We start from the raw sequence: 23,921 nt of genomic DNA, 5'->3' as shown, positions 1-23,921 counted from the left end.
GCTTTAATATAACGTAATTTCTTGAGTGATGATGGAACAAGGTATTCCTCGTGTTTCGTTTTACCTTTCTATTGTTCATGTCTTTATAATTTAATTTGAGAGAAAATGGTGATCACAGTGACATCCCAGAATACTTTAGATGTCTACGCTATCTATAAGAGAGCATTCAATAGCATATAAATGCTGCTGTTTCTCCTTTAAGAGAGAAAGAGAGATTAAAAAAAAATCGATGACACTAAAACGATGGCACAACATCTCACCAGAAAGAGTCATTTCATTCGCCTAGGATTCCCTTTAAAACAAAAGGACATACGTGCAGCTTTGTATAACTCACTTCTTTCAAATTGAACGAAAAGCATATTTTATGCTTTTTTACTCAGCATTTATAAATTGAGAATGAAAAAATGCAAAAGTGTAAAACTTAATTTCATAAATACTGTTCTTTAGGGCGCTCACAAGTAATGCACAAAACACGAGTTGCAAATGAGACTGGATGGAAAGCTATGGTTATCTTTAACAGCTCAAGTAACGCTAGATATTGAATTCGAACACACATTGCTTGCTGATTTCGTTGAAATGTCCACACACTTGATCCTTTCATTCCACTGTTTTGATTTAAATCCACTTTCTGGCTAACTGGTTCTTCATATTTGTTTCTAGTATATGTTTTCCATTTTAACACCAAATACATCATATTCCCTTGACATCTTTGAAATAGACCTATGATCATGTTGTGTTGGATGGAGAGAGATGGCGCATTTCCAAACTCGGCGTCCTCCGTTATACATACCTGATTTCTTCAGGAGAAGGTGGCATGTTTGTTCTTTTAGAACTGAAGTCCCAAGGTCAAATGGAAATTCTTCAGGATATCAAGTCTTGCAAAAACTCGAAAGCACGTCCCACCCCCCCCCCCCAAAAAAAAAAAAAAATAACTGAAGGTTTCTTAATGGTGTTCAAAAGTACATACTCACTGCTCGCAAGAGAAGCATTTTCTACCTGGTCTCCACAAGACTGCCCTACAAAGATTTTCCGCCAACGTTGTAGTTGCTGTTCGCGATACCACCTTCTTTGCTCTAATAGCTATGTCTACTCCATCATCTTTCATAGGAATGACGATATGAAGCACCAAAAAACAATCTTTTCAGTAAGTGTGTTTCTATTTGCTTGGTAATTCTTGCAGACCATATGTTTTAGTCTACTATTAATACAGAAATAAAATGCCTACTTAATAATATTTGTCAGTAGTACTCACGTTACTTCTATAATTACTAGCACTAATCCACTGTCATGGGCACATAATGATGGAGAAATATAAAAGATAACACTTTAGAAAAAAAAAACCATGATGCATTGAGCGTGTTCAGGCAGTTTGTGAATGTGTGTGTGTGCATAAAACAATCATGATTAGCCATCAGAAGTTTTTGATAAGCTTACTAAAATCTTCCTAGCTTAATACGTCTTTTTTTTTTTTGGGGGGGGGGGGTACGTGGTCAAAGCGGAAAGATTGTTTATTGTTCCAAATGCTTTTATTCTCTACAACGAATTCGCTCTCTATTGTACTTCAATTACCTGTCCTTACACATATTCTTATCCCTTAATTTGTAGTTGATATCATAATTTTTTCTAAGTTCTAAGCTCTCTCGTCTGATACCTGTGTCAAATCACGTCATTTCAGATATATTTTTTTTTCCTTTTTAAAAAGGGTAATTTCTGTTGATTTACTGTCAGTTATGACGTGTTTTTTTTCTTCAGAAAACAAAATCTGTCGACATCGGATGAATCTGAGGCATCCCAATCGCTTGTACCACTGGCGATTCGGGTAGGCGAGAAATGTATTATTCCGAGTACAGTGAATGAAGGCAGTATGCAGCCATCGAGCGCGATGTATACCTTGCGGCCTGACTCAATGTGTAGCAGGCAAAAAAAAAAAAATGCATTATGTATATGCTCCTTAAATAGTGGGGTCGACTCGCCTGACAAACAGATCTTCTTTCGCGTTATTGTGAACATCCGTCAACATCGAGTGCGATATCAAAGAAGGAATCAGTTCGATTTGTCAATACAGGAAACAGACGAGGAATTCTTGCGAATGGCATTCGGGTATCTAGGCAACGATAACCAACTCTCTGCGTACGGCCTTTACAACACACAATGGTTCTCTCACTGCCATTAAAAGGTATCATCTCAGCAGACTTGCACGTGAATTCCATATCTGCGCGGACAAAGAAGCTAATGACTATCCAGCGAACTGATAGTAACATCCATGATAATACATTGTATATGAATAGTCCTTTCTGATTGCACATTTCCAATTAACTTTCTCCTCCTTTCTGCATGATGATATCAGATGGTGGTCTGTTCATATTGCCAAGGTATGCCGTCTTGAGTAAAATCTTCATTAAAAGAAAAATCAGTAAAAATCATAATCGCATGGATAGCAGTAGAGACAACAGATGATGATTATGATATTGCATTTAATGAAAGAACAGTGATTAATGTATCATTACTGTCATAATCATAACTCTACCTTGATAGCACTTAATAGTTTTATGATCTTTTGTATCTTTGCTATTTATTGCTCGACAGAAGCAAATTCATGACCCAAAGGAAACACCAGAAGTAGTTAACAATATACAGTAATTGTCACCTTAAAGAATGAAGAGAATGGAAGAAAAGTGTAATGTGGCTATCTTGAAATACCAGAAGAGAATGGAGCTGTGATATTCTGTGCTGCATTATCATTACAACAAGGCAATCAAAATATACATTAATGGTGAGTGTTAACTTGACCGCATTCGCTTTGAGTGAACGATTTGCGAAGAACCGAGAGGAATATGGACGCCATACATGTGTAAGCATACGACAATCATCCTAACATTTCAAATAAATCACCAACACCAACAGCCACACTCCGTAACCATATAACAAAACGCAAATTGACGAGACACTTTGTGGCTGTATACGGCCTTCATATCAAATTTTAATAAATTATAATTTTTAATAATGAACTTCTCTCAAGGATGCATCCAAACTCTGAATGGAGCATTACAACAACAAAAGATTTCATATTGTCCCGTAATTACTCTCATGGATGGATTTTCACAATAACCAGGAAGTTTCCGCAGTCATTAAGAATACTCTGAAAAACAGAGGAATTAAAAGTCAGCTGAGTCACTGATACTCTCTCGCAGGTTCCCTATTGCTCTGTTATCCAAAGGGAAGAACGTTAATACGTACAGTTAACTGACCATGCATGTCGGGGTTTTGTGTGTGTGTGTGTGTGTGTGCTTGTGTGTGTGTTGCCTTTTTTTTTGGGGGGGGGGCATTCTCTTATCCTTCACAAAATATTGGTGTGGTTTTGTTGCTGTTGTTGGTCATTTCACTGTATGATATCTACATTTCGTGCAGTACACGATCCAAAAGGTTGGTTGAAGGCAAAAAGACAGGTCAGTGGTCTTCTTGTGATTGGCAGTCGTGCTGCGTCAGCAAGGCGCAGCACATTTTTTTTTTTTTAGATGCTTTTGGGAATATTCTCTAGGATAAGTTCATTCGTGGGATAGTTTTCTGTCATAGGAAACATCTAATCATGCATGAAGCTGACCTTGGTGCCGAAATGACAGACGCATACTAATATTTCTCTTCCTGCTTGTAACGTCGGGAAGCTGCAGTCGTTATTTCCTCTCACTGCAATTCTATTGTACATCCATAATCATGAATGGTCCTGTCAACAACGCAGATAAATTTTTGGCAGGATAAGGTTGTTCTATGAGACAAAAGGTATTGATGGTGACGAATTCGAAACAAACAATTGTAACTAAAAACAAATAGCATTCTAATATTACTTGATCACATGTATCCATAAACGTTACAAATGCATTGTATTTTTCTCCGTGCTTTGTTAATGTTTTATGCATTAGGAACTAGTTAAACATGCTGTAGGTCACCAACAAAATGATGATTAAAGTGATATTATGATGGCTGTAATGGTGATTACTTTGATTATGATAGCAGGTCCTAATAAGAAGACAAAGGAAAACGACAATGGTTTGCCAATATCATTACAACTAAATGTAAGCAACATCAAAAATATCGACATCTAGACTGCAGGCAATACACGATATGTGTAGGCCTACATTCATTCAGACTGCAACTCTGCATTCCATAAGCTTACATCAAAATGAAAAGTGGCAATGGCTTTCCCTCTCCCACTAAGTCACACAACTCTATTTTACACGTTGAAAGGCTCTTCTAACCTCATTTGACTCCAGTGAATTCCTAAAAGGAATAATTCACCTCCGTACTCGTCCGTAACCATGACAACATCATCCGATCAACTTTGCGAAGTGAGGATTAGGCGATGTTGAAAAAAAAAGAGTCAGTCACGAACCTCGCATTGTAGAAAATGTCCCTTACGACTCCCAGCAAGCCCAGTATCGAAGTACACATGTAGTTCAATGTGGAAGGGCAAGGAGCACGCAAAACTCGATCCTGTCACTCGTGAAGCACAACATGCTATATAATACACCTGCTTTGATTTATTATATTGATGATAGTAATACAATGTAATGATAATGATGATGTGATGATGATGACGATGATGATGATGATAACAATAATAATAATTACAATAATAATAATAATAATAATAATAATAAGAAGAAGAAGAAGAAGAAGAAGAAGGAGAAGAAGAAGAAGAAGAAGAAGAAGAAGAAGAAAACGAAGATGAAGAAGAAGAAGAAGGAGAAGAAGAAGAAGAAGAAGGAGGAGGAGGAGGAGAAAAAAAACTGTTCTACCAGAGGGTCCTGCCATTATCATTACCTTAGCACTGCCGGTTACCCATTTATACACCTGGATCGAGAGAACATATTTATAGTGGGTTAAAACGTATTATCCAGTGACATAGTCACTTGACGGGATTCGACCTTGGGACCCGCAATTGAAAGTCAAAAGTTTTATCCACTATGCCACAGTGCCATCACACTTTAGTCTGCATACTACAGTGATCGTGCGTTTATTTTACTGACATAATGTCAATTTTTGTCAACTTTAAAAAAAAAACTTAGAACATGTAATTTTGTTACTAATTTCGAATACGCAAAGAATTCTACTAATACAAAATGAATGCAGATCACATGTTCGGTCGGTAAATGTTCAACCTGTAAAAAAAACAACAACGAGACATAATAAAAAATTGCAGTTGCTTAGCTTGTGTTATATAGTAGCTCTGAATTGATTAACATGAAACAGGCCTATACTTCAGTGCAATTAATGGCTTCGACGAAGTGAAAGCAGTGATCATGCCTTCGACCAAACGGTGAGTCGATGGTGATTAAAGTTTCCCAATATTCATGACCGACTAAATTCTAAATATTACATATTTTCATACTCATCTAGGACAATTACTTTTATTGATTTCAAATGTCGCTTGGCCTTGCAGTCGATCCGATCTACAGTTCCACTGAATATGCAGAATGACTATTCCCAAGCATAACAATTCGATTAGAAAAGAACGACTCTTACACATTAGGTGACTACACGTAGGCTGTCACAACTGAACTGATACACTCGTCCTTTTGGCATAATCGCTATTTGTTTCCGAATTATTCATTCATATTAATCTGTAAGATTAATACCAACACAACTTTCGTTGGATCGCTGTAATGCAGCTACCATTGCTTCCTTCAGAATTGTTACTGCAGAGTGCGTTCCACTATTTCACGTAGATCACGCCAAAATAGGTATGGCCTGTGTAGATGATTATGCGGGAACTCGATTGTTATTGTCATAGACAAGATTGACAGCGCACAAGAGTGCAAGTTCAGTACGTGTAATGAACCAGCTTCTGTCGGGTTTTTTTATTCATATCAAAATTCTCTCTCTCCGACAGATGTCGCTGTAAAATCCATCAAATTTATATCTATTCTAATATCTAAACTGCTGTGAAGATAGCACAGACCACACCAGTTGTCAGCGGTTGTCGTCAGGTATTTCGTCGACACCGCGATGTCAACGTGAGGCACTGCCACTGGCACCAAGCTCGTATTTGTTTGTACTTTCATGGTTAGCAGGCACCAACACTCACAGGAGGAGCGAGACTCGAGTCACGCCTAATTTCCCGCTCGGGCAATCAATCGCCTGGCAACGAAAACAGCCAGGGGAGTCCTGATGGGCATTATAAACCTCAGCTGAATTTTTTAATGTTCAAGGATCCTTGCGCTGTTCGGAGGCACATGTAACAGTTCACTGACACAAAAGTTGAAAGCTAGGTACAGCTGTATAATTTGTGCCTCCTTCTATGAAATAACCTCCCTACTCATATTCAGTAATCTACCCCCATTGACAATTTCAAAAAGAAACTCAAGACGCACTTATTTGAAGAACAATATCGATGATTGTGTAATTTATGGATTATTTGTACTCGATTTATATGTTCGTTTCTCTTGACAACAGGTAAAGCGCTTAGAAACACTTTGGTCGTAATTTTCAAGTTATTATTTTTTTTTTATTATTATTATCATTATCATCATCATTATCATTATCATTATCATTATCATTATCATTACCATTACTATTAAAATTGGCAACCATTATCGATATCATGAACACAATCATGCTAGAACTTTTGAAAGTCTCATTGTCGTTATTACACCAATATTCTTTTTGTTGCTACACCAACCATTAGGTGATGCTGATATAAAATAACACAACACAACACTAATGAGATTCTCATAGTATATCTTACATCTTTAAACGTGTCTTGTCGTAAGCTAGTGCTCGCTCTTGAAATATGATTAAGGTGAATCGCAATCACTGGTTGTTTTTTTCCGGAATGATATGATATCATCAAATCATTCGGAATCACTCTTGAGTTTCCTACGCTCACAGTTATCAAGGCATGTTTTCATTCTTATTTAGAGACGCAGGTATTTGCTCTTCGAATGCGGGTGTTTCCAACAAAATATGACGCACTGTAATTTTCCCATGACAATGAATGTCGTCCGTGTCGTCATATACAATGTACACCACTACGATCATAACATGTTAGACGTTTTCATCTGACAGCGACAAAATAATGTACCAATCGATTCTTGAAAACGGATATCAACCAGAACAGAAAGGGGGTAAACGTTGCAACTGTTAGCGCGTTAGGTATAGGTGAGTAACGCCCAAGAGCTATCGCTGAAATTTAGTCGGGAACGGGGAACTATTGGCTTTACTGTACCGGTATAGAATCACCGCGTTTCAGACAAGAGCTTTGTTAAACAGCCCATCATCACGAATGTTCACCTCGTCTTCACGTTTGCCTCAGACGGATCAGAGCAGGTGATCTCACAAATAAGTGTTCAACCTCACAAAAATAATCTGGAATGTGCTAGCGCAAACCTGTGAAGGTGACGCCGGCATGCATGTGTGAAGTATTTGTGAGGACAGCCGTATCTCATAGCCGCTCTTACCAGCTAGCACAGATAAAACGGCAGCCTTTGCACTGTAACTGTACCTCGTTATATCACTTCAACAGTATGTCATGGCTAACAGTGCGTTTTCAGTGAAATTACGCAGAATGTATAACGGAACGAGTTTATCTTGACATCGTGCATTATAAATCTAAGCCGATATGTACCAATATGCACCAACACTTAGCACAGGAAGCACCAGATGTTTGGAAAAAAGAAAGACAATTGGATGGGCAATTATAGATACAGATCCATAATGTGGCGAGTAACATAGGGAGAAATTCAAAGATGCCAATAACACTCATGAATCGGAATTTTGTACAGGGTAATGTATATATGAGCACTATTATGTACATCAACAATGAACAATCTCACGGCGAGCATATTACGGCTAGGATTTAATAGTCATGGGGGGGGGGGGGTCTTACTTCATGATGAGACCAGTAGAAGTTAACATATGCTCCAATTCCTCCAAACATTCTTGGCAGGATCGGGAGAGGGAAAACAATGCTCCCACAAGCGTCTTCATCATTCTATGGCTGACCAGTTATTACTATATACGCACATGAATTTGAACGCTGTGCCTAGTGTATGGTCAGATCTTGGAGTAATGGAATACTTTGACAAGGACTTCTTTTAGGCAGTTTTCCTTCGGTTGTTTTATATGCCGACAACACCATGAAGTTATCTATTACATGGAATCCTATTAATGAGTGTATAATTACATAGATGTATAGGGACGTGAGGCAGGGCATTGAACAGAACGTATGGATGATAGCTAGGTTCTTTATTATAGGCTACCCCCACACTATTTTGATCTTTACGTCTTTTGGGGAGACTTTACCGAAAAGAAATAATTACGTTGAATAAAACAATAAATGCAAAACTAAAGATCGCAAAAGTTTAAATGGAAATTGCTTAAAGTGATTTCAATTAGAAAGTTCTTATCTAAGGTTTCTCTCTCGTAGGATAACTGATTAGCGGTGGCGTTTCAGGGTTTTTTTTTTTTTAGTGTATGTTTTTTTTTTAATAATAAAAATCATTCTTACCGTACCTAGTAAGGGGCTGTTAATCATTAAGGTCAGATAGTCCTAGATCAACTCAACTCAACTGATCATAGTTTGTATTCAGAAAATCCGATGCGAATTTCAAAGCTGAGCGGGTGATTCTTTTCTTCTTTTTGAAGACATAAACATGTATTCACGAGTTACAGCAATGTAAAATAAAAGTGCATGAACTAGAAAAAAAAACAACATCGTTACAGATTAACAAAGTACACATGGTGATGCAATAGTTGTGTTTTCGGTTGATGCACGTGTCTCAATCTAACAAGAATTGTCGCACAGGAGGAGAATCCTTTCTAGCTTGGCTCTAGCATGAAATCAAAGAATTTCACCATGTATCGTTCTATACATACAAAGAAATCAAACTTAATCACAAAATCAACCCCATGAGCCCAGTGGCAAAATTTTTGCAAACTTTGCCTGAAACATATCCAAGCGAAAGGTCCGTGACCTCCATTTATCCCCATCCTATCAAAGATACCCTCCATTAACACACATACCGCACGGAAAATTCTTGCCCAGTTTAGTACCCGCAGAATATGAAAGGGACATCGGATTGCACATAGTGTAGATGGTAAATGGTTAAACGTAACTGATATCAAATTCTTTTATATTTGAAAAGTACTCGGAACAAAATTTCGTATTTAGTTTGTAAGTTCACATGGCTTTCGACGGGAGAATGCATCTTATATGTATTTTGACTTGACAAATGCATTCCTATATGCAAGCGCATGTAACAGCAAAATCCCTGCAATAAGAGATAATTATACAAACGTTTTTTCGCTAGCGTGTTTTGTTTTGTTTTGTTTTGTCGTAGTTATTACCTGCCTCAAATTTGTCGCACACACACACGCACAATGAATCAACGGGTTAGAAAAGTTGTCTCGTTAGCCATATCAATACTGGGGTATGTTGATTGTGTATAGGAAGGAATGGAAGGGGGGGGGGGGTAATCTTCAAAACCGTCAATATATACGTCGGATCTATCATCGACGACTGACTCTTGTCAGGGCACTACGGTTCGACCGATGTCGAAACAGATCTGACACTGCCGACGATCGATGCATAACGTCGATGCTGTAACATGTGAAGGCGCCTCAGTTATTCCTCTACTTGGATTTCCGCTGATTTCCCGCGCCTGTTTCTCCTCTCTCTCTCTCTCCTTCTTTCCTTCGACTTTTTTCTTCTGTCTTTTCTTTCCGCCACCCTTCATCGATTCTAGCCATAGGCGAAATCCGCTAAATTCCTCTCAATGTACGAAGAGAAAAAAAAATCACATTAATTCACAGAGCTGCGACAAAAGTAATAATAAGTCTTAGTTAGGCAACGCAACCTTCAGGAGAAAAAAATGTATGTAATAATATCAAGAAAGATTTGCCTACAATGACTTTACTAACCAAAGTATAATAATGAAAGTTGCCCTCTGCATTGTGTAAGTTTTTGACACTTACAAACTAAACAAACTACAACTGCATGTACACAGGTTGAACTATTTCTTTCCGGGAAAAAAAGAAAGTTATTGGTCCTTCTTACTGAGATTGCAGAGAGTCGTATCATAATTCATCTACGACTTATTTGGGTTTTTTTTTTTCTTTAAAACTCCAACCAACCAAACAAACCATTCCCATATGACTCCGCTCGACGAACACCATACTAAAAGTACTCATAAGCCCTTTTTACACTTGTGTTTCTTAACCCCGTACTTTCTCTGACCCAGGACTATCGTTAGTCCCGTACCAATTTTTTCAGCTTTTTACACTCGCCAATAAATCCCGTACTAAGCTCTTGTCCTGGGCTAAGGAGAAAACTGACCTTTTTACACTCGTATTTGTTAGTCCCGTACTTTCCAAACCACATGAATATTCATGATTACGCTGTGCACTGTACAAGTACAGGCACGCACCGGCAGCACTTGATTACCTCGTTTCTGATTGGTCAGTGGGGGGTCGGACTTCGTCTCCGTCGCTTAGCCCCGGATTATTTTTTCGTTCTGTTTACACTCGCTTGCTTGGCACCGCAACTGCGGTGCTAACCCTGCTTTTTTGCAGGGCCAGATAGTACGGGATTATCGGTGGGGCTAGCCCACTTTGGCAAAAACAAGTGTAAACAGAAAAGGGCTTTTTACACTTGCAAAATTTTGCTTAGTCCTGTACCAACGGTGGGGCTAAGGGGGGGGGGCCTTAGCCCCACCGTTGGTATCGGACTTTCCTTAGCCCACTTTCTGTTTACACTTTGATTTTGCCAAAGTGGGCTAGCCCCATCGATAATCCCGTACTATCTGGCCCTACAAAATAGCAGGGTTAGCACCGCAATTGCGGTGCTAACCCCGCAATTGCGGTGCCAAGCAAGCGAGTGTAAACAGAACGAAAAAATAATCCGGGGCTAAGCGATGGAGACGAAGTCCGAACCCCACTGACCAATCAGAAACGAGATAATCAAGTGCTGCCGGTGCGTGCGTGTACTTGTACAGTGTACAGCGTAATCATTAATATTCATGTGGTTTGGAAGGTACGGCACTAAGAAATACGAGTGTAAAAAGGTCAGTTTTCTCTCATTAGCCCCGAAAAAGAGCTAGTACGGGATTTATTGGCGAGTGTAAAAAGCTGAAAAATTGGTACGGGATTAACGATACTCCTGGGTCAGAGAAAGTACGGGGTTAAGAAACACAAGTGTTTTAAGGGCTATAGTGGGCTGAGGAAAGTCCGGTACCAACGGTGGGGCTAAGGCCCCCCCCCCCCCCCCCCTTAGCCCCACCTATGGTACGGGACTAAGCAAAAATTTGCAAGTGTAAAAAAGCTCGTCTTTCACCCAATGATGCGTATCACGACTTACAGACACAAACACTTCAAGAAGTGACGGAGGACGGGAAAGGGACAAGGTGCACTGATACGGTGTCTGTAAATTTGCAGCCTGAACAAGTTTGGGGCCTGGTAATTATCATTAATTTTTGTGCCGAACATACTATGATGCTATCACTGCCACACATGAAAGAGGATGACACGTAAAAATAAGCTGAAAATCGCTGTTCAGACAAACATCTGGCATGATTTATTCGAGAAGCTGGATGGCAGTTATGACTCCTTGTTTGATGGGAAAATTTCACGGCTTTTCATCATCCAGAAGAAACCTTTGAAGGGCAGTTCTCTCTATATATATCACGTTTAATTTGTCTCCAAAATATTATGGTAAATTCAAACAATCAAAATTGGACCAAAACAAGTGAGTTACTGTAATGATGTTAGCGTTTCTGTATAGTGTTTTGACTGGATGATTATACATGTAGTAATGTAGCTCGCAACCACATACACGAAACGCAGCTATACTCATAGGTGAGATGAAGATAGACAACGTCATCAACTCAAAACGCTCACATTGGTTTGTGTACAGCGATAAAAAATAACGTCTGAAGTCGATATTTGAGCATGTATCAGTAAAAAAAAAAAAAAAAAAACTAACTCAGTAATCAGCTTAGAGACTTGTGCGGCCTGCGTACTGACATGGTTGTTATCAACATCACTCTTCCGTGAAAAAGTGTGAAACTTTAATACCAAACTACCGTACCTTTCTTTTAGAATCATGTTTTGATAAGATCTCTACCATTCTATCGATTTGACAATAACAAATAGAGCCAATATGAACACGTATCAATTGTACATTGATGAAAGATATATCAGGAGGAGAAAGATATTTCCTTATACTCACTGCTCGTGGAGAATATTGAGACAACGTCAGGCAGAAAACGACAATACAAAACCTTACTTAAACGCATTAAACAACCTTTCAGGCAACTTTGTAAAAATAAAGTAACAATATTTTGATTGATGGTCATGATTTAATGTTAACAATCCCTCTCTTTTTTATTGTTATTCTTGTTATTCAGTGTCAGAGTCATCATCAGTATGATACTTATTAAACATACAGTAAGTCAGAATGGTAGCGGAACTTAAGAAATTTTAAAATTTGACGTAATTTCACTCATACAGTGATGCATAGCAAGCACTTATGTACAAAATAATGAGGTGAAGGAAAGCGGAGCGGGCGGAGGGGCAAACAAATTCACTGAAGACGAAATGCCCCTTTCCTCTCTTTTCGGCTTTTTTTTTTTTTTTTGAGAGAGAGTGAGAGAGGTGGGGTGGATGTGTAAATGGTGTAAATGGACACTATGTCTCTTTCATCTGTTATGCTTTCGTTTCACTTATTCATTTATTTAATCATTTCTTCCTGTCGCTGTCAGGCACGTCAGGTTACAAACAGGGAGGTGAGATGAAAACAATTCTTCAGTGAAGGGGCACATTACATGCTCAGTATGAAGGGCTTTGGGCCCCTCACTTGGGTGCCCGCTGGGTGGCGAAAACTGGGACTTCCCAACTTTGTTGTCCAGCCGAAGTGACCCTAATAACACATGTTTAGAAAGTGTCTATGAAATGACAAAACTTGTATTTGCCGAGGGAACTATTTTTGACACTTTTTAAAATTGTTCAGTGAAGAAAAGTCATCGTCCTGGTATTTGGCTCTCACAATAAACTTCGAGAGTCCGTAAACCACGTCCTTTCCATGAAGTCTTGCTGTACAGTTAAGGACGTTTAACACCGAATATTCCCTTTACTAATGTAATGAACAGAGAGACACACGGTGTAAGAAAGTGATTTTGATATAGAGATAGTACTATTGTTCCTTTGAACATGATACCTCGAACACACAAGTAACATACCATGGAGCTACAACACACGTACACGCATAACGAATGTGACGTTGCGTCGCCCTTAGATAAGATTGATGATGCCATTGTCTCATAAGTTTCATATATTGACCACACAAGGTTATATCTTCACTTAATTACACATGATGTTTCAGTTTGTAACAATGAAGAAAGGCATGCGACTGTATCTTTCATTATCTACTTTGAACACTATGTAACAACTCTCCATAACATGGCAGGGCTGCATCTCACGGCATACTAAATCCTATACTGCTATGGTGCATTCTGTATCATAGACTAACAAAAGAGGTAGATATGTAGTTCTACATCTACCTCTTTAGATAGAGCTTCGTGTCTTTTGATGCGTCCTCCTTATAAGAATCATTTAAAATAATGTAGGTACCTAGATATTTTCTTTCCACTGACTTTATTTTATTTTTTTATATGAAAGAAAGTAATATGATCAAACAAATCACAAGCATAAATCCTTGAACAAAAACACTTACGAAGTAACGCTCCTGCACACACTTTGGCCTCCAGTTATAATCTATTTTCTATTCAAGCAGTTTCTAAAGGATGATAAACAAGGGAAAAATCTCGCCCATGGTTAGTGAAAATCTTGCATTTATTATGCATATTATATTTCTCTCGTGTGTGTGCTGACTCAGGCGCCTTGCCCCGAGCGCCGTCTTGAGTTTCGTTAAAATTTCACTTTCAAAACGGGCAAGAATGTTACTCGAGACTCGTGATTAACGTCGCGGGAATCCAAGTCCAACGGACAAATAGTTAATAGCCTACGAGCGACAGCGGCTAGAAATACTTGAATGCAGCATCATGCAGTTATTTCTGTTAATTTTCTTTACTCTTTCATATTTCCTGATGCTTCAGAAATGCTTTGGAGGCAAGAAGATACGGTTGATTCCAACGGCGTAAATCCGTACTGAGGAGTGGGGGGATGATCGGATAGTCGCCATCACCACGATTACAAGCCCATAAGCGGACCGGCGCAGCCTTGGGGGGAGGGGGGGGGGGGTGGGGGGGGGGCTTGGTGAAGCTTGGTGCCCCCCCCCTCCCCACACACACACACACTTTTTTTTTAGTAAGAAGACTTATTTTTTTGAAATACCTGTGCGAGGGAGCGGTGCATGTTTTTGCGCGTTTTGTCGACTTGAAACAGTCCCACTTGTTTAAGGTAGCAATATATTTTGATGTCGATTATTATTAAACAATTTGGCTATAAAATGGTATCACATAAATAAACTTCTTGCATTAATTCTTACACTGAATATCATGAACGCGACCTAACCCAAGCGAGGGAGGGGGGGGGGGGGGTGAGGGTGAGGGTGTTGGACGGGATGTTCTCCCTCCTACGGATGAGAACTGTTGCATTGTGATGTTGTAAATGGTGGAGGGGGGGGGGGCGAGGGTGTGGGAGGGGGATGATCCCGCTCCCACGGTGAGAACTTTTTGCATTTTAATGTTGTAAATGGTGCAATTTGATGCATGTTTTTGCGCGTTTTGTCGACTTGAAACGGTCCCAATTGTTTAAGGTAGCAATATATTCAAATGTCGATTATTATTAAACAATTTAGCTATAAAATGGTATCATAAATAAACTTCTTGTATTGATTCTTACACTGAATATCATGAACGCGACCTAACCCGAGCGAGGGAGGGGGGTGAGGGTGTGGGACGGGGATGTTCCCCCTCCTACGGTGAGAACTTTTTGCATTTTGATGTTGTAAATGGTGGCGCACCGGGTGCAACTGCTGGTAATTATTGGCAGCAACATTAGGAGAATTGCATAACGAATAAACGCGAGCGATGGGAGCGAGCGAGCTTGAAAATTTCGACATTTTACAGCCTAAAAACTACCGTTTGTAGCTATATTTTTTCGCTTTGGAATTGAAGGAGGGGGGGGGGGGGGGGAGAGGCGCACCGGGCGCAACTGCTGGCAATTACTGACAGCAACATCAGGAGAATGGCATAACGATTAGATGCGAGCGAGCGAAGCGAGCGAGCTTGAAAATTTCGACATTTTACAGTCCAAAAACTGCCGTTTGTCGCTATACTTTTTCGCTTTGGAAATTAAGGGGGGCGCAACGGACGCAATTGCTGGCAATTACTGACAGCAACATCAGGAGAATGGCATAACGATTAGATGCGAGCGAGCGAAGCGAGCGAGCTTGAAAATTTTGACATTTTACAGTCCAAAAACTGCCGTTTATAGCTATATTTTTTTCGCTTTGGAAATTAAGACGGGGGCGCACCTGGCGCAACTGCTGGCAATTACTGGCAGCAACATCAGGAGAATGGCATTGCGATTAGATGCGAGCGAGCGAAGCGAGCGAGCTTGAAAACTTTGACATTTTACAGCCCCCAAACTGCCGTTTGTAGCTATATTTTTTTTGGAAATCAAGGGGGGGGGGGGGCGCACCGGGCGCAAAGTCTGCTGACAATTACTTTCAGCAACATCAGGAGAATGGCATAACGATTAGATGCGATCGAGCGAGCTTGAAAATTTTGACATTTTACAGTCCAAAAACTGCCGTTTGTAGCTATATTTTTTCGCTTTGGAAATTAAGAGGGGGGGGGGGGGGGGGGCGCTCGGTGCGCCACCCTGGATCCGCCACTGGTAATCAAGGGTGTCGGTTATGTTCATGATTAGGGGAGGTATGACCAGCGAGGGGGCGTCGAAGTGACCAAGCGGCGAAGCGGGGGAAGGATGTCCAAAATCTGCGCTTTATAGCATCCCCTAATTGTTTGTGTTTTTTTGTGTGTGTGTTTTATATTAATGAAAAGTTAGGAAATAGCCCAGGTGGGGGGGGGGGGGGAAGGACACGTACTTCCCCGTGCCCCCATCCCCCCCCCCCCCCCCCGTGTAGTTACGCCACTGGATAAAATATTAGGAAAATCGTAAATCTCAAAAGTGTACAAAGTCTATCGAAAGGGATCCAGTAGCGGAGCTTTTGCATGTTTATGATTGCAATTCAACGATTTGGTGCATAGTTCTGGCGGTATTTGGACAATTTTCCATAAAGACATTTCGTGATTTGTCCTCATTTCGGGAATTGCTTGTAGGGCAAATGATTTATCTGCCCCAACACTCTACCGTAGGGGCGGGGCAAATGCCCCTTTGCTCCCCCCCCCCCCCCCCCCGATAGATTCCATCCCTGCGTATGCCCATAGATGTATCCTGACTGAGTCATCAGAGTCATCATTGTTTCAGGAATGATTCAGGAAATGGAGGGGGGTTCAATTATGGCGATATAGTTTTTGTTATTGTTTTTTTTTTTTCGTACATAATTTGCAGATGGTTCCGAGTTGCACGTCACAGCATGTTTACGTGTAGGCCTACACTATTTAACGTTGTCAACGTCTGGACCATACCTGTAACCTTATGTAGATATTACTTTCTTCGCGAGCGAGCGCTTGAGAAAGTATAAATTATCCTACAAGATACAAGAATACTGTTCAGCTCTGTTACCTCTCTGAAGGCGAGCGTACGAACGTCATGCAATATGCCAAAATTGATACAATCACATTTCTGCTTCCTCCATTTTTTCCTCAAATTTCAGGGGGATGATTGTACAGGCCACCCCCCCCCCCTCCATTTCAGGGGGGGGGGGGATATATCCCCCCATTCCCCCCCCCCCCGGATTTACGCCCATGGTTGATTCCAAAGATAATTTCTAGTATTTCAGTGAAAACAGCGGAAAAAGACCTTACCAAAAAACGTTGGTAACGACCCTCTGTAACAGGTCCATTTTTCATTCAACATCGAGCTAAGGTTTAATTCTGTTTAAGGGCACCCTCAATGCTTTAGCAAATCAAAGAGAAAATCTGTAGCGTCAAAATAAATATTAGGGGTCTGTTTTATAAGGATTGAGCGTAAGCTGAAGTCAATCGCAAATTGCGATTCATGCACAGCTTTTCGATTGATCGCAAGTAACGCCAAATCTACTGAATCAATCAACTCGTTTTCTTGAAATCAAGCGTGTCTTTATGAAACAGGACTTACGCTCAACATTGAACTTGCACTCGATTTGCAGAGTTATACGCTCAATAAATCGAAGGGAAGATCAATCGCAACTCTTTATGAACAGACCCTATGTTTTGTATTTAACAACATGACCCGAAATGGGTAATTAGCAATAGACCTAACTCGGTACATAATGGTATTTTCAAATGAAGCACGACATAGGTCGAGTTGTAAGTGTGTAATAAACGTAGGGGAGGAGGGAAACAAGTCTTCTATAGTGATGAGAATTAACATCATTTCGTTATCATGATATCACAAGGGCGTGTTGTACTATAGTCTCAGATATATGAATGATGTGGTCACATACTACACCATGTCTAAAAGAAGTAATTAAGTACAGTAATTGCTTTTACCTCCCCTCATTTCTTATGGGGAAAATCATCAACGGAACACGACCAGTGTGGTCAAGGAGAATAATGATTTACTCATTTCTTTTGAACAGTAACAAGCGTATTTGTGTAGAGGAAAAGGTATCTCACTTTGTGTCGGTGTGTGTGCGTAAATGGCCATGTTTCCCCTTACACGACACGTTTGCATACATTATTACGATGGACAAACAAATAATATTTCTATTGTACACAAATACACAACTACACAAATAGACAAAGCGGAACAAACACACAAATGGGGAGAAAGAGTCAAACACTGGCATTAGTCAGAAGGAATTAGTTTTAAAAAAATCACTGTTTCGTCCTTATGTAAGTCTTGGTGGTTACAAATTAAACGTCCAGCATTCTCCCCTACAAAAGCAAAACAAAACAGCGAAACGGGGAAATCCCCACTTCTCGCATGTAGCGCGTATCCCTGCTTACAGACTTCATCACAGAAGTCATATCTCGATAGAGTCTCGTCGTCCTCTTCATCTCTTTTAAATCAAACAAATCTCTTGCTATGGATACTTGCTTAACTTTGTAAGGAAATGTGTGTTGATTTGGATTACTCGAAATGATAAGATCAACAATGCACCTTGCTTTGAAAGTAGTCCCCAGATGAAAAATAACTAATCTGTAATCTATCCCATGGGGGTTATCAGGTCACCTCAAGGAGCTCGATGACAGCATACCTGTTTATGGTTTTGAATATAAACATCTAACGAATCGAACTAGAAATCTGAATTCACGTACGCAGACGTCTCATTTATTGAAGCTTTCACTGTCGAGGACATACCAGTCAAGGGTTTGGATATGCAGGTGATCGTTGTCTGAGCATGATTCGTTGATGTACGACTTGGCAGCTGAGAGTGCAAATTTGTGGAGGTGACATGAATTGCTGTCGTACATCTCTTACCTTGCGTAAAGTGTCTTCCTACAAGTGCATATGTACTAATATACCACACTTCAGTAAGATATGTAGACTGCATGCGGGGCACTTTAACCTGCGTATTCACTCAGTAATAAGGCCAAGACAGAAACGAAGTCCTATATCAAAAGGAGTAAATTATCTCTGCATGATTAAGGTATACCTCACTCTCTGCAGAAGAGATCATCACGTTTGCTTGTTAATATTATTTGTCATGATGAGGGAGAAACATGAGAAGCTAATGTGTTATTACATTAACACAATGGTTTTAAAAGGCGTTGTTTTCAAAACAGTTTTTAATGTTAATACTCACGGATACATTCGTTGGCATCTTTGGCGGTAGCCCTTGCCCATGGTCTGTCATAATGGAATGGTTTACATAATTCGCATTCCCTTCCCGCTGTGTTATGTTTGCAGTCACACTCAAGCTCCCCGTCTCTTCCTGGACCACAACTGGAGGCGTGTCCATTGCATTTGCATCTTCCCCCGACGGACAGGTCTGAAAGCGCGTAGTACAAGCTCTCTCTAGGCGTCTCCGCATCTGCCCCTCCGAGTGCTTGCAGCTTGTTAAAGACGATCTTGATATCGGTGGCCGTCACCCAGTCCTGGAGAATAGGACTGTTGTCAAAGTCGTAGGCGGACGGACGACCCTCGAGTGTGCTGAAAGCGACACGGGAGCCGGAGATAGGAATATCGGTGCAAACTGGTTCTTGCTCGTTTTGCTTGGTGATAATGACATTCTTAGGGTATCCATAGGTTTTACGACACTGGCTTGAGTAGTACTGATAGGGTTGCCATGTCCTACCGAAGTCTTGTGACTTGTATACAGCCATAGAATCCGGGTGTAGCGAGCAGAAGTCCATTGAGATGTATGTTATCTCGAATCGTTTTCCCATATTTAATATCAGGCTGACGTTGTGCTGACTTTGTGTGAAGGGTTCGGACTGCCAGCATGTTAAGTTGTTAGGATTGTGGAGGTCAGTGAGGTAGGACGCCGGGTGGCGCCGTTTTGGATGGCTGTCGTCGCAGATAAAACAGTTTCTCTGTCGTTCGCCCTCAGACCCGCTGGACAAGGCGCAGAAGCGACTGGGAGGGTTCCCGCATGTGCTAGAAGCCTCCACAGGTGCCTGGAATGCGGCGTTGATGAAGTCTGGCTCGCACCGCCTTGGACTACCATTATCGTCATAACAGGGGTCGCGACGGGTCTGCTGAGCAGCGAACATGCTAAGACTGTTGGCTGCCGAGCGAGCCGCTGTGCAGCTGCCAAAGCCCATGACAATGAACACTAAGCAGCAGCACCACATAGCCATATTTTTTTTTTACTACCAAGCCTATTCCACACTAGTTTGCAGTCAATCCTGTACGGGTGATGCAAGACAGGGACTGGCTAGATTTCACACCATGGGTTGTTGCAATATAGCTTCACAAAACGAGGTGAAATGCTCCTTGCTGTCTCGCGATCAGTCTTGAGATGGGAAATTATTCCGTCAAAGAATCCAAATACCTGTGGCGAAAAGGACATGAGGCGACGTAAACTCTTGCAAATTACATATAATGCCAAATTATAATGTCAAGCTCATGCTGTACGCCCGAGATCATGAGGAGAGCGAGTTCAATATCATCATAAGCGGAATAAAAAGTTAAGAATGAACGTTGTATAATAATGCACAGATCAAAAAATAAATATTAAAAAAAAAAGACGCGAAGAGACCTTCTCTGAAGATCCAGTTCCACACTCCTTCGGAAGCCGAATATCACTTCAACACAGTGGCTTCGAGAAATTCTGACAAGATTCAGAGAGAGATGCCTTCAACTTAAGAAAACTAACTGAAAAGCTAACAAAACTCGAGGTGGAGCACGGCACAATCGCGCATCCATAGGTAAGCTTCCAGTCTCACTACAATAATACTGATAATATTCTCTCATCCGGTCACAACGTCAGGGTTAGTCGTCTCATGGGTAGTAGATAATGTGAAGTGTACTAGAAGTGAACAGCCCGTATTTGTCTGCGACTAACGAAATCGAATAGGGCAGCCTGTCTCACTTTGCGCCCTCAGCACCCGCAATGTCAACGTTGAAAAGCTCACCGCAGTGGCTGATTACTGCACCGACGCTCAGATGCCCCAATTCATGGGCGTGAACTACGCGTGCGTCGCTTAACAGCCAATCAGCGCGAGATGTCGTAAGAAAGAAGAGTGTTACCCCTGGCTCTCTTCCCACCGAACTATTTCTCGTTCGCTTCGTTCAGCTTGGATTTAACTGTGTTTTCTTTAAGTCGCTGCTTTGATTGTTGACGCTGTTATTTGCAGTCCATGTCCCGTCTGCGGCTTTAAAAAGGATGTATTTGCTTACTTTCATTAGAGCAACCTTACAACTTGAAAGAGATACAAGATTGAAAGGATAAAAGCACTGTAACTCGTACATTGAGGGAGTAAATGAGAACACGCAAGGAGAGAAAATTTATTTAAAGAAATGTGGATGGTATAAATGGAAAGTACATGGATCATTTCTGAAGCGCTGTATTGTAAAGAGATTCTCGAAACAGACAACAGTAACATCGACGATATTTGAAAGGGTGTACAGATGATAACGCATGAATGTAACAGAGTTAAAAAAGAAAAGAAAAGAAATCAAAAAATTGGAAAGAGGTAAAGAGAGAGAAAGAAATGGATGATACTGTACTAACAGACATCCCAGATTTCCCTCTTTTGTTTTCATTTTCCTGCCATGAACTGGGATCTGTTTAGGGCATGCTTTTCATACAAGTTAATTGCTATCAAAAACACTTAAATGGTATACTAGATTTTGATTACTTGTACATACAGTGATGATTAAATAATCATCTTGACTGTTGTGACACTGGTCATAAGTATTAGATATACATGATTGTATGAGATCACAACTTGGTTGGTCTGATATTAAATAAAACGTAATACATGTGGCTGGTCTTTCTTTTCTTATGAAGCCGCTATCATCATCTCTTTGTTCTATAAAAACAAGACTACATTTTGATCTGAAGGATTCGTCGACAATCTGTGTTATAATCGCGGCACCGTGCGATCAGCGATCCATTTCAACTCTCTTCATCGAGACAGAATGCACTGGCGTCTTCGTTGAGACGACTATCAAAACAATGACGCAGAAGAAACTTAATCACACACAAAATGATATGATTATTAGCAAAGACATCTTGTTAAACTGAAGGAAAAAATCGTAGCAATAACACTTTCATCTGAAAAGAAACTAACAACGAAACAATATAACAAAAGGTCCTGTCAGTCTCTGAGATCCAACTTTATAGGAGATGTAAAACCCACAGACAAACCAGATAACTTGGCTCAAAGAAAACAGCATCCCTTGCACCGCATCAAGTAAATTCATAAGCGTCAACGCTAGTACATGTAGGATTATAGTAAGAGGTACACTGCTTTCCACACCGGCTCGATTTGTCTGTCAGTATAATTTACACACGCACATACACACACCCACACACACACACACATAATCATAATACATATTGATACATATCGTAAATGACTGTCCTACAAGGCTAATAATACAAACTCTTAATCTTGTCAATAGATGAAATACTGCGTCGCATAGTCATTAGCTCTTTTGGAACGGTTGACTTGAAGGGCAATTAGCAGTAGAACCCGGTTTTCAACCAGCTCACCCGCTGGGATGCTTCAAAACGATTATCCCATTATTCGGCCATCTTAGGCAAACCGCTACAGACCAGATGACCAGTAGCCAATCTTTAGCAAACACTTGCGACTTCCCTGTGGTTTCAAGACGACGAGCAAATCGTGACACCGTGAATTTCCCCCGTTTAATATAGCTACACCAAAGTTGGTTTCTCCTTCATTGAATTAGGAGTTGTTAAACGGACATTTAAATGTCAGAAAGCGAGCTCTGCATATTATTTGCGATGATGTACTGCGCAATGTTGCTTATACGAAGAGTTAGTGTTATAGAGGTATTTGTGGGTGTTGGTTTCTGTTAAACTCCGCGTGTAGTTTTGTAAGAACTTTTGCAATCCAATTAGAATCCGTTTCGCTGTACCCCCCCCCCTCAGTTCTTTGTTATGCTTATCTAAGAAACGTGTAATATTGAATATATATATTTACATGTATCCCGTTTGTACATCAAACATGACAATTGTTGCTTATCCATATTCGATGGCACTACTTACTAAGCATTGTAGCTTTATTTCCAAGAGTAGTGTGATTATATTTTTCTTGCAAGTGTGAAGTAATGCCTAAAAAAAGAAGACGAAAGAAATATGGGAGATTAGTAGGGCCTCCTGTTCTGTTCTGTCTGATCTTTTTGAGTTAAGTATGTCTGTCATGATAAATCCACTTCAAAGTAATGATTTGTAATGTACCTCATTTGCACAAAAGCTTTGGTAATAAAAAAATAATCAATTTTCATGCGTATTTTATTAACTTCGAAACTGAATAATTATCACGGTTAATTAGCAAAGACCCATTAAATGTAAGTCTGTCTGTAAAACGTAAAACTCATCTGCGGTCATTACGCGTTTCCCCACGTCGGGCTCCACGCTATAGTCGTAATAGTATGTTGATGCATTCTCTACGTCAACAGGGCAGTATTTTCAGTCCTCGAGGTATGACTATTTAAAAGCGCCCATAGCGATGATTACTGTCGGTCTCGGAATGTGATGTGATGATGCCTTGTTTTGAAGTCATGCGGCGCTGAGGCCGTGTACTCCTCCATGAGTTAACGCTGTACACATGGGCATCCTCCTTCCCAACCGTCATCGATGTGAAGTATGATTGTACTACGGTGGCAGTCGATGACCTGAACAAGGCCGTTCTATGTAGCAGCTAATGTTTTCGTGGCAATGAAATATCCAAAGACCTTGCTGGACTCCCTTCTTGTGAATCCACCAGGTTGCATTCCTGGTGAAATTGTAAGCACATTTTGGATCTACAATTGAGGCTGCTGTGTAAAATATAAATGATTATTCAGCTTTTTTCATTTGACAGCACGGCATGAGCTTACAGCATGGATCGTACTAATGAGGACACACATAAAAGTGTTGACTTTTCACATCCAGGTATCGTGTAATAATATGAACTTGAAAAACAAAACAAACGTGGACCGTATATAAATAAAAGAACATGTCTTCCGATAGCCCGTGACTTGGTACGTTCTGCTTATGTTTGACCTGGGAACACAATATCCTTATTCGTACGGGAAAATAATGTTGAATTCAATAATAACAAACAATGGTAACAATGACAATAATTAACATCAAACTTTCTAACTCATCGAAATGCAAGGATAAAATAAACAAACAATCAAAGAATACAACATTTACTTCTCATAAGACAGTTTTG

General features: G+C 40.3%; 1 protein-coding gene across 1 annotated transcript in view; it reads right to left on the bottom strand.

Moving 5' to 3' along the window:
• Nucleotides 1–19,868, bottom strand: part of LOC139742627 (netrin-1-like) — a 90,958-nt gene extending 71,090 nt beyond the window's left edge. The window contains exon 1 of the mRNA XM_071653152.1: nt 18,872–19,868. Coding sequence (XP_071509253.1) covers nt 18,872–19,868 — 997 coding nt within the window. The remainder of the gene's footprint in view (nt 1–18,871) is intronic.
• Between the last annotated feature and the right edge of the window lie 4,053 nt (nt 19,869–23,921).

This window comes from Diadema antillarum, unplaced genomic scaffold, assembly GCF_040938485.1.
Source record: "Diadema antillarum isolate AM-2024a unplaced genomic scaffold, OU_Dant_1.0 seq00001009_RagTag, whole genome shotgun sequence".
In the NCBI taxonomy this organism is placed as follows: Eukaryota; Metazoa; Echinodermata; class Echinoidea; order Diadematoida; family Diadematidae; genus Diadema; species Diadema antillarum.
Note: the sequence above shows the minus strand (reverse complement) of the source record. Positions and strands in the feature narration are given on the sequence as shown.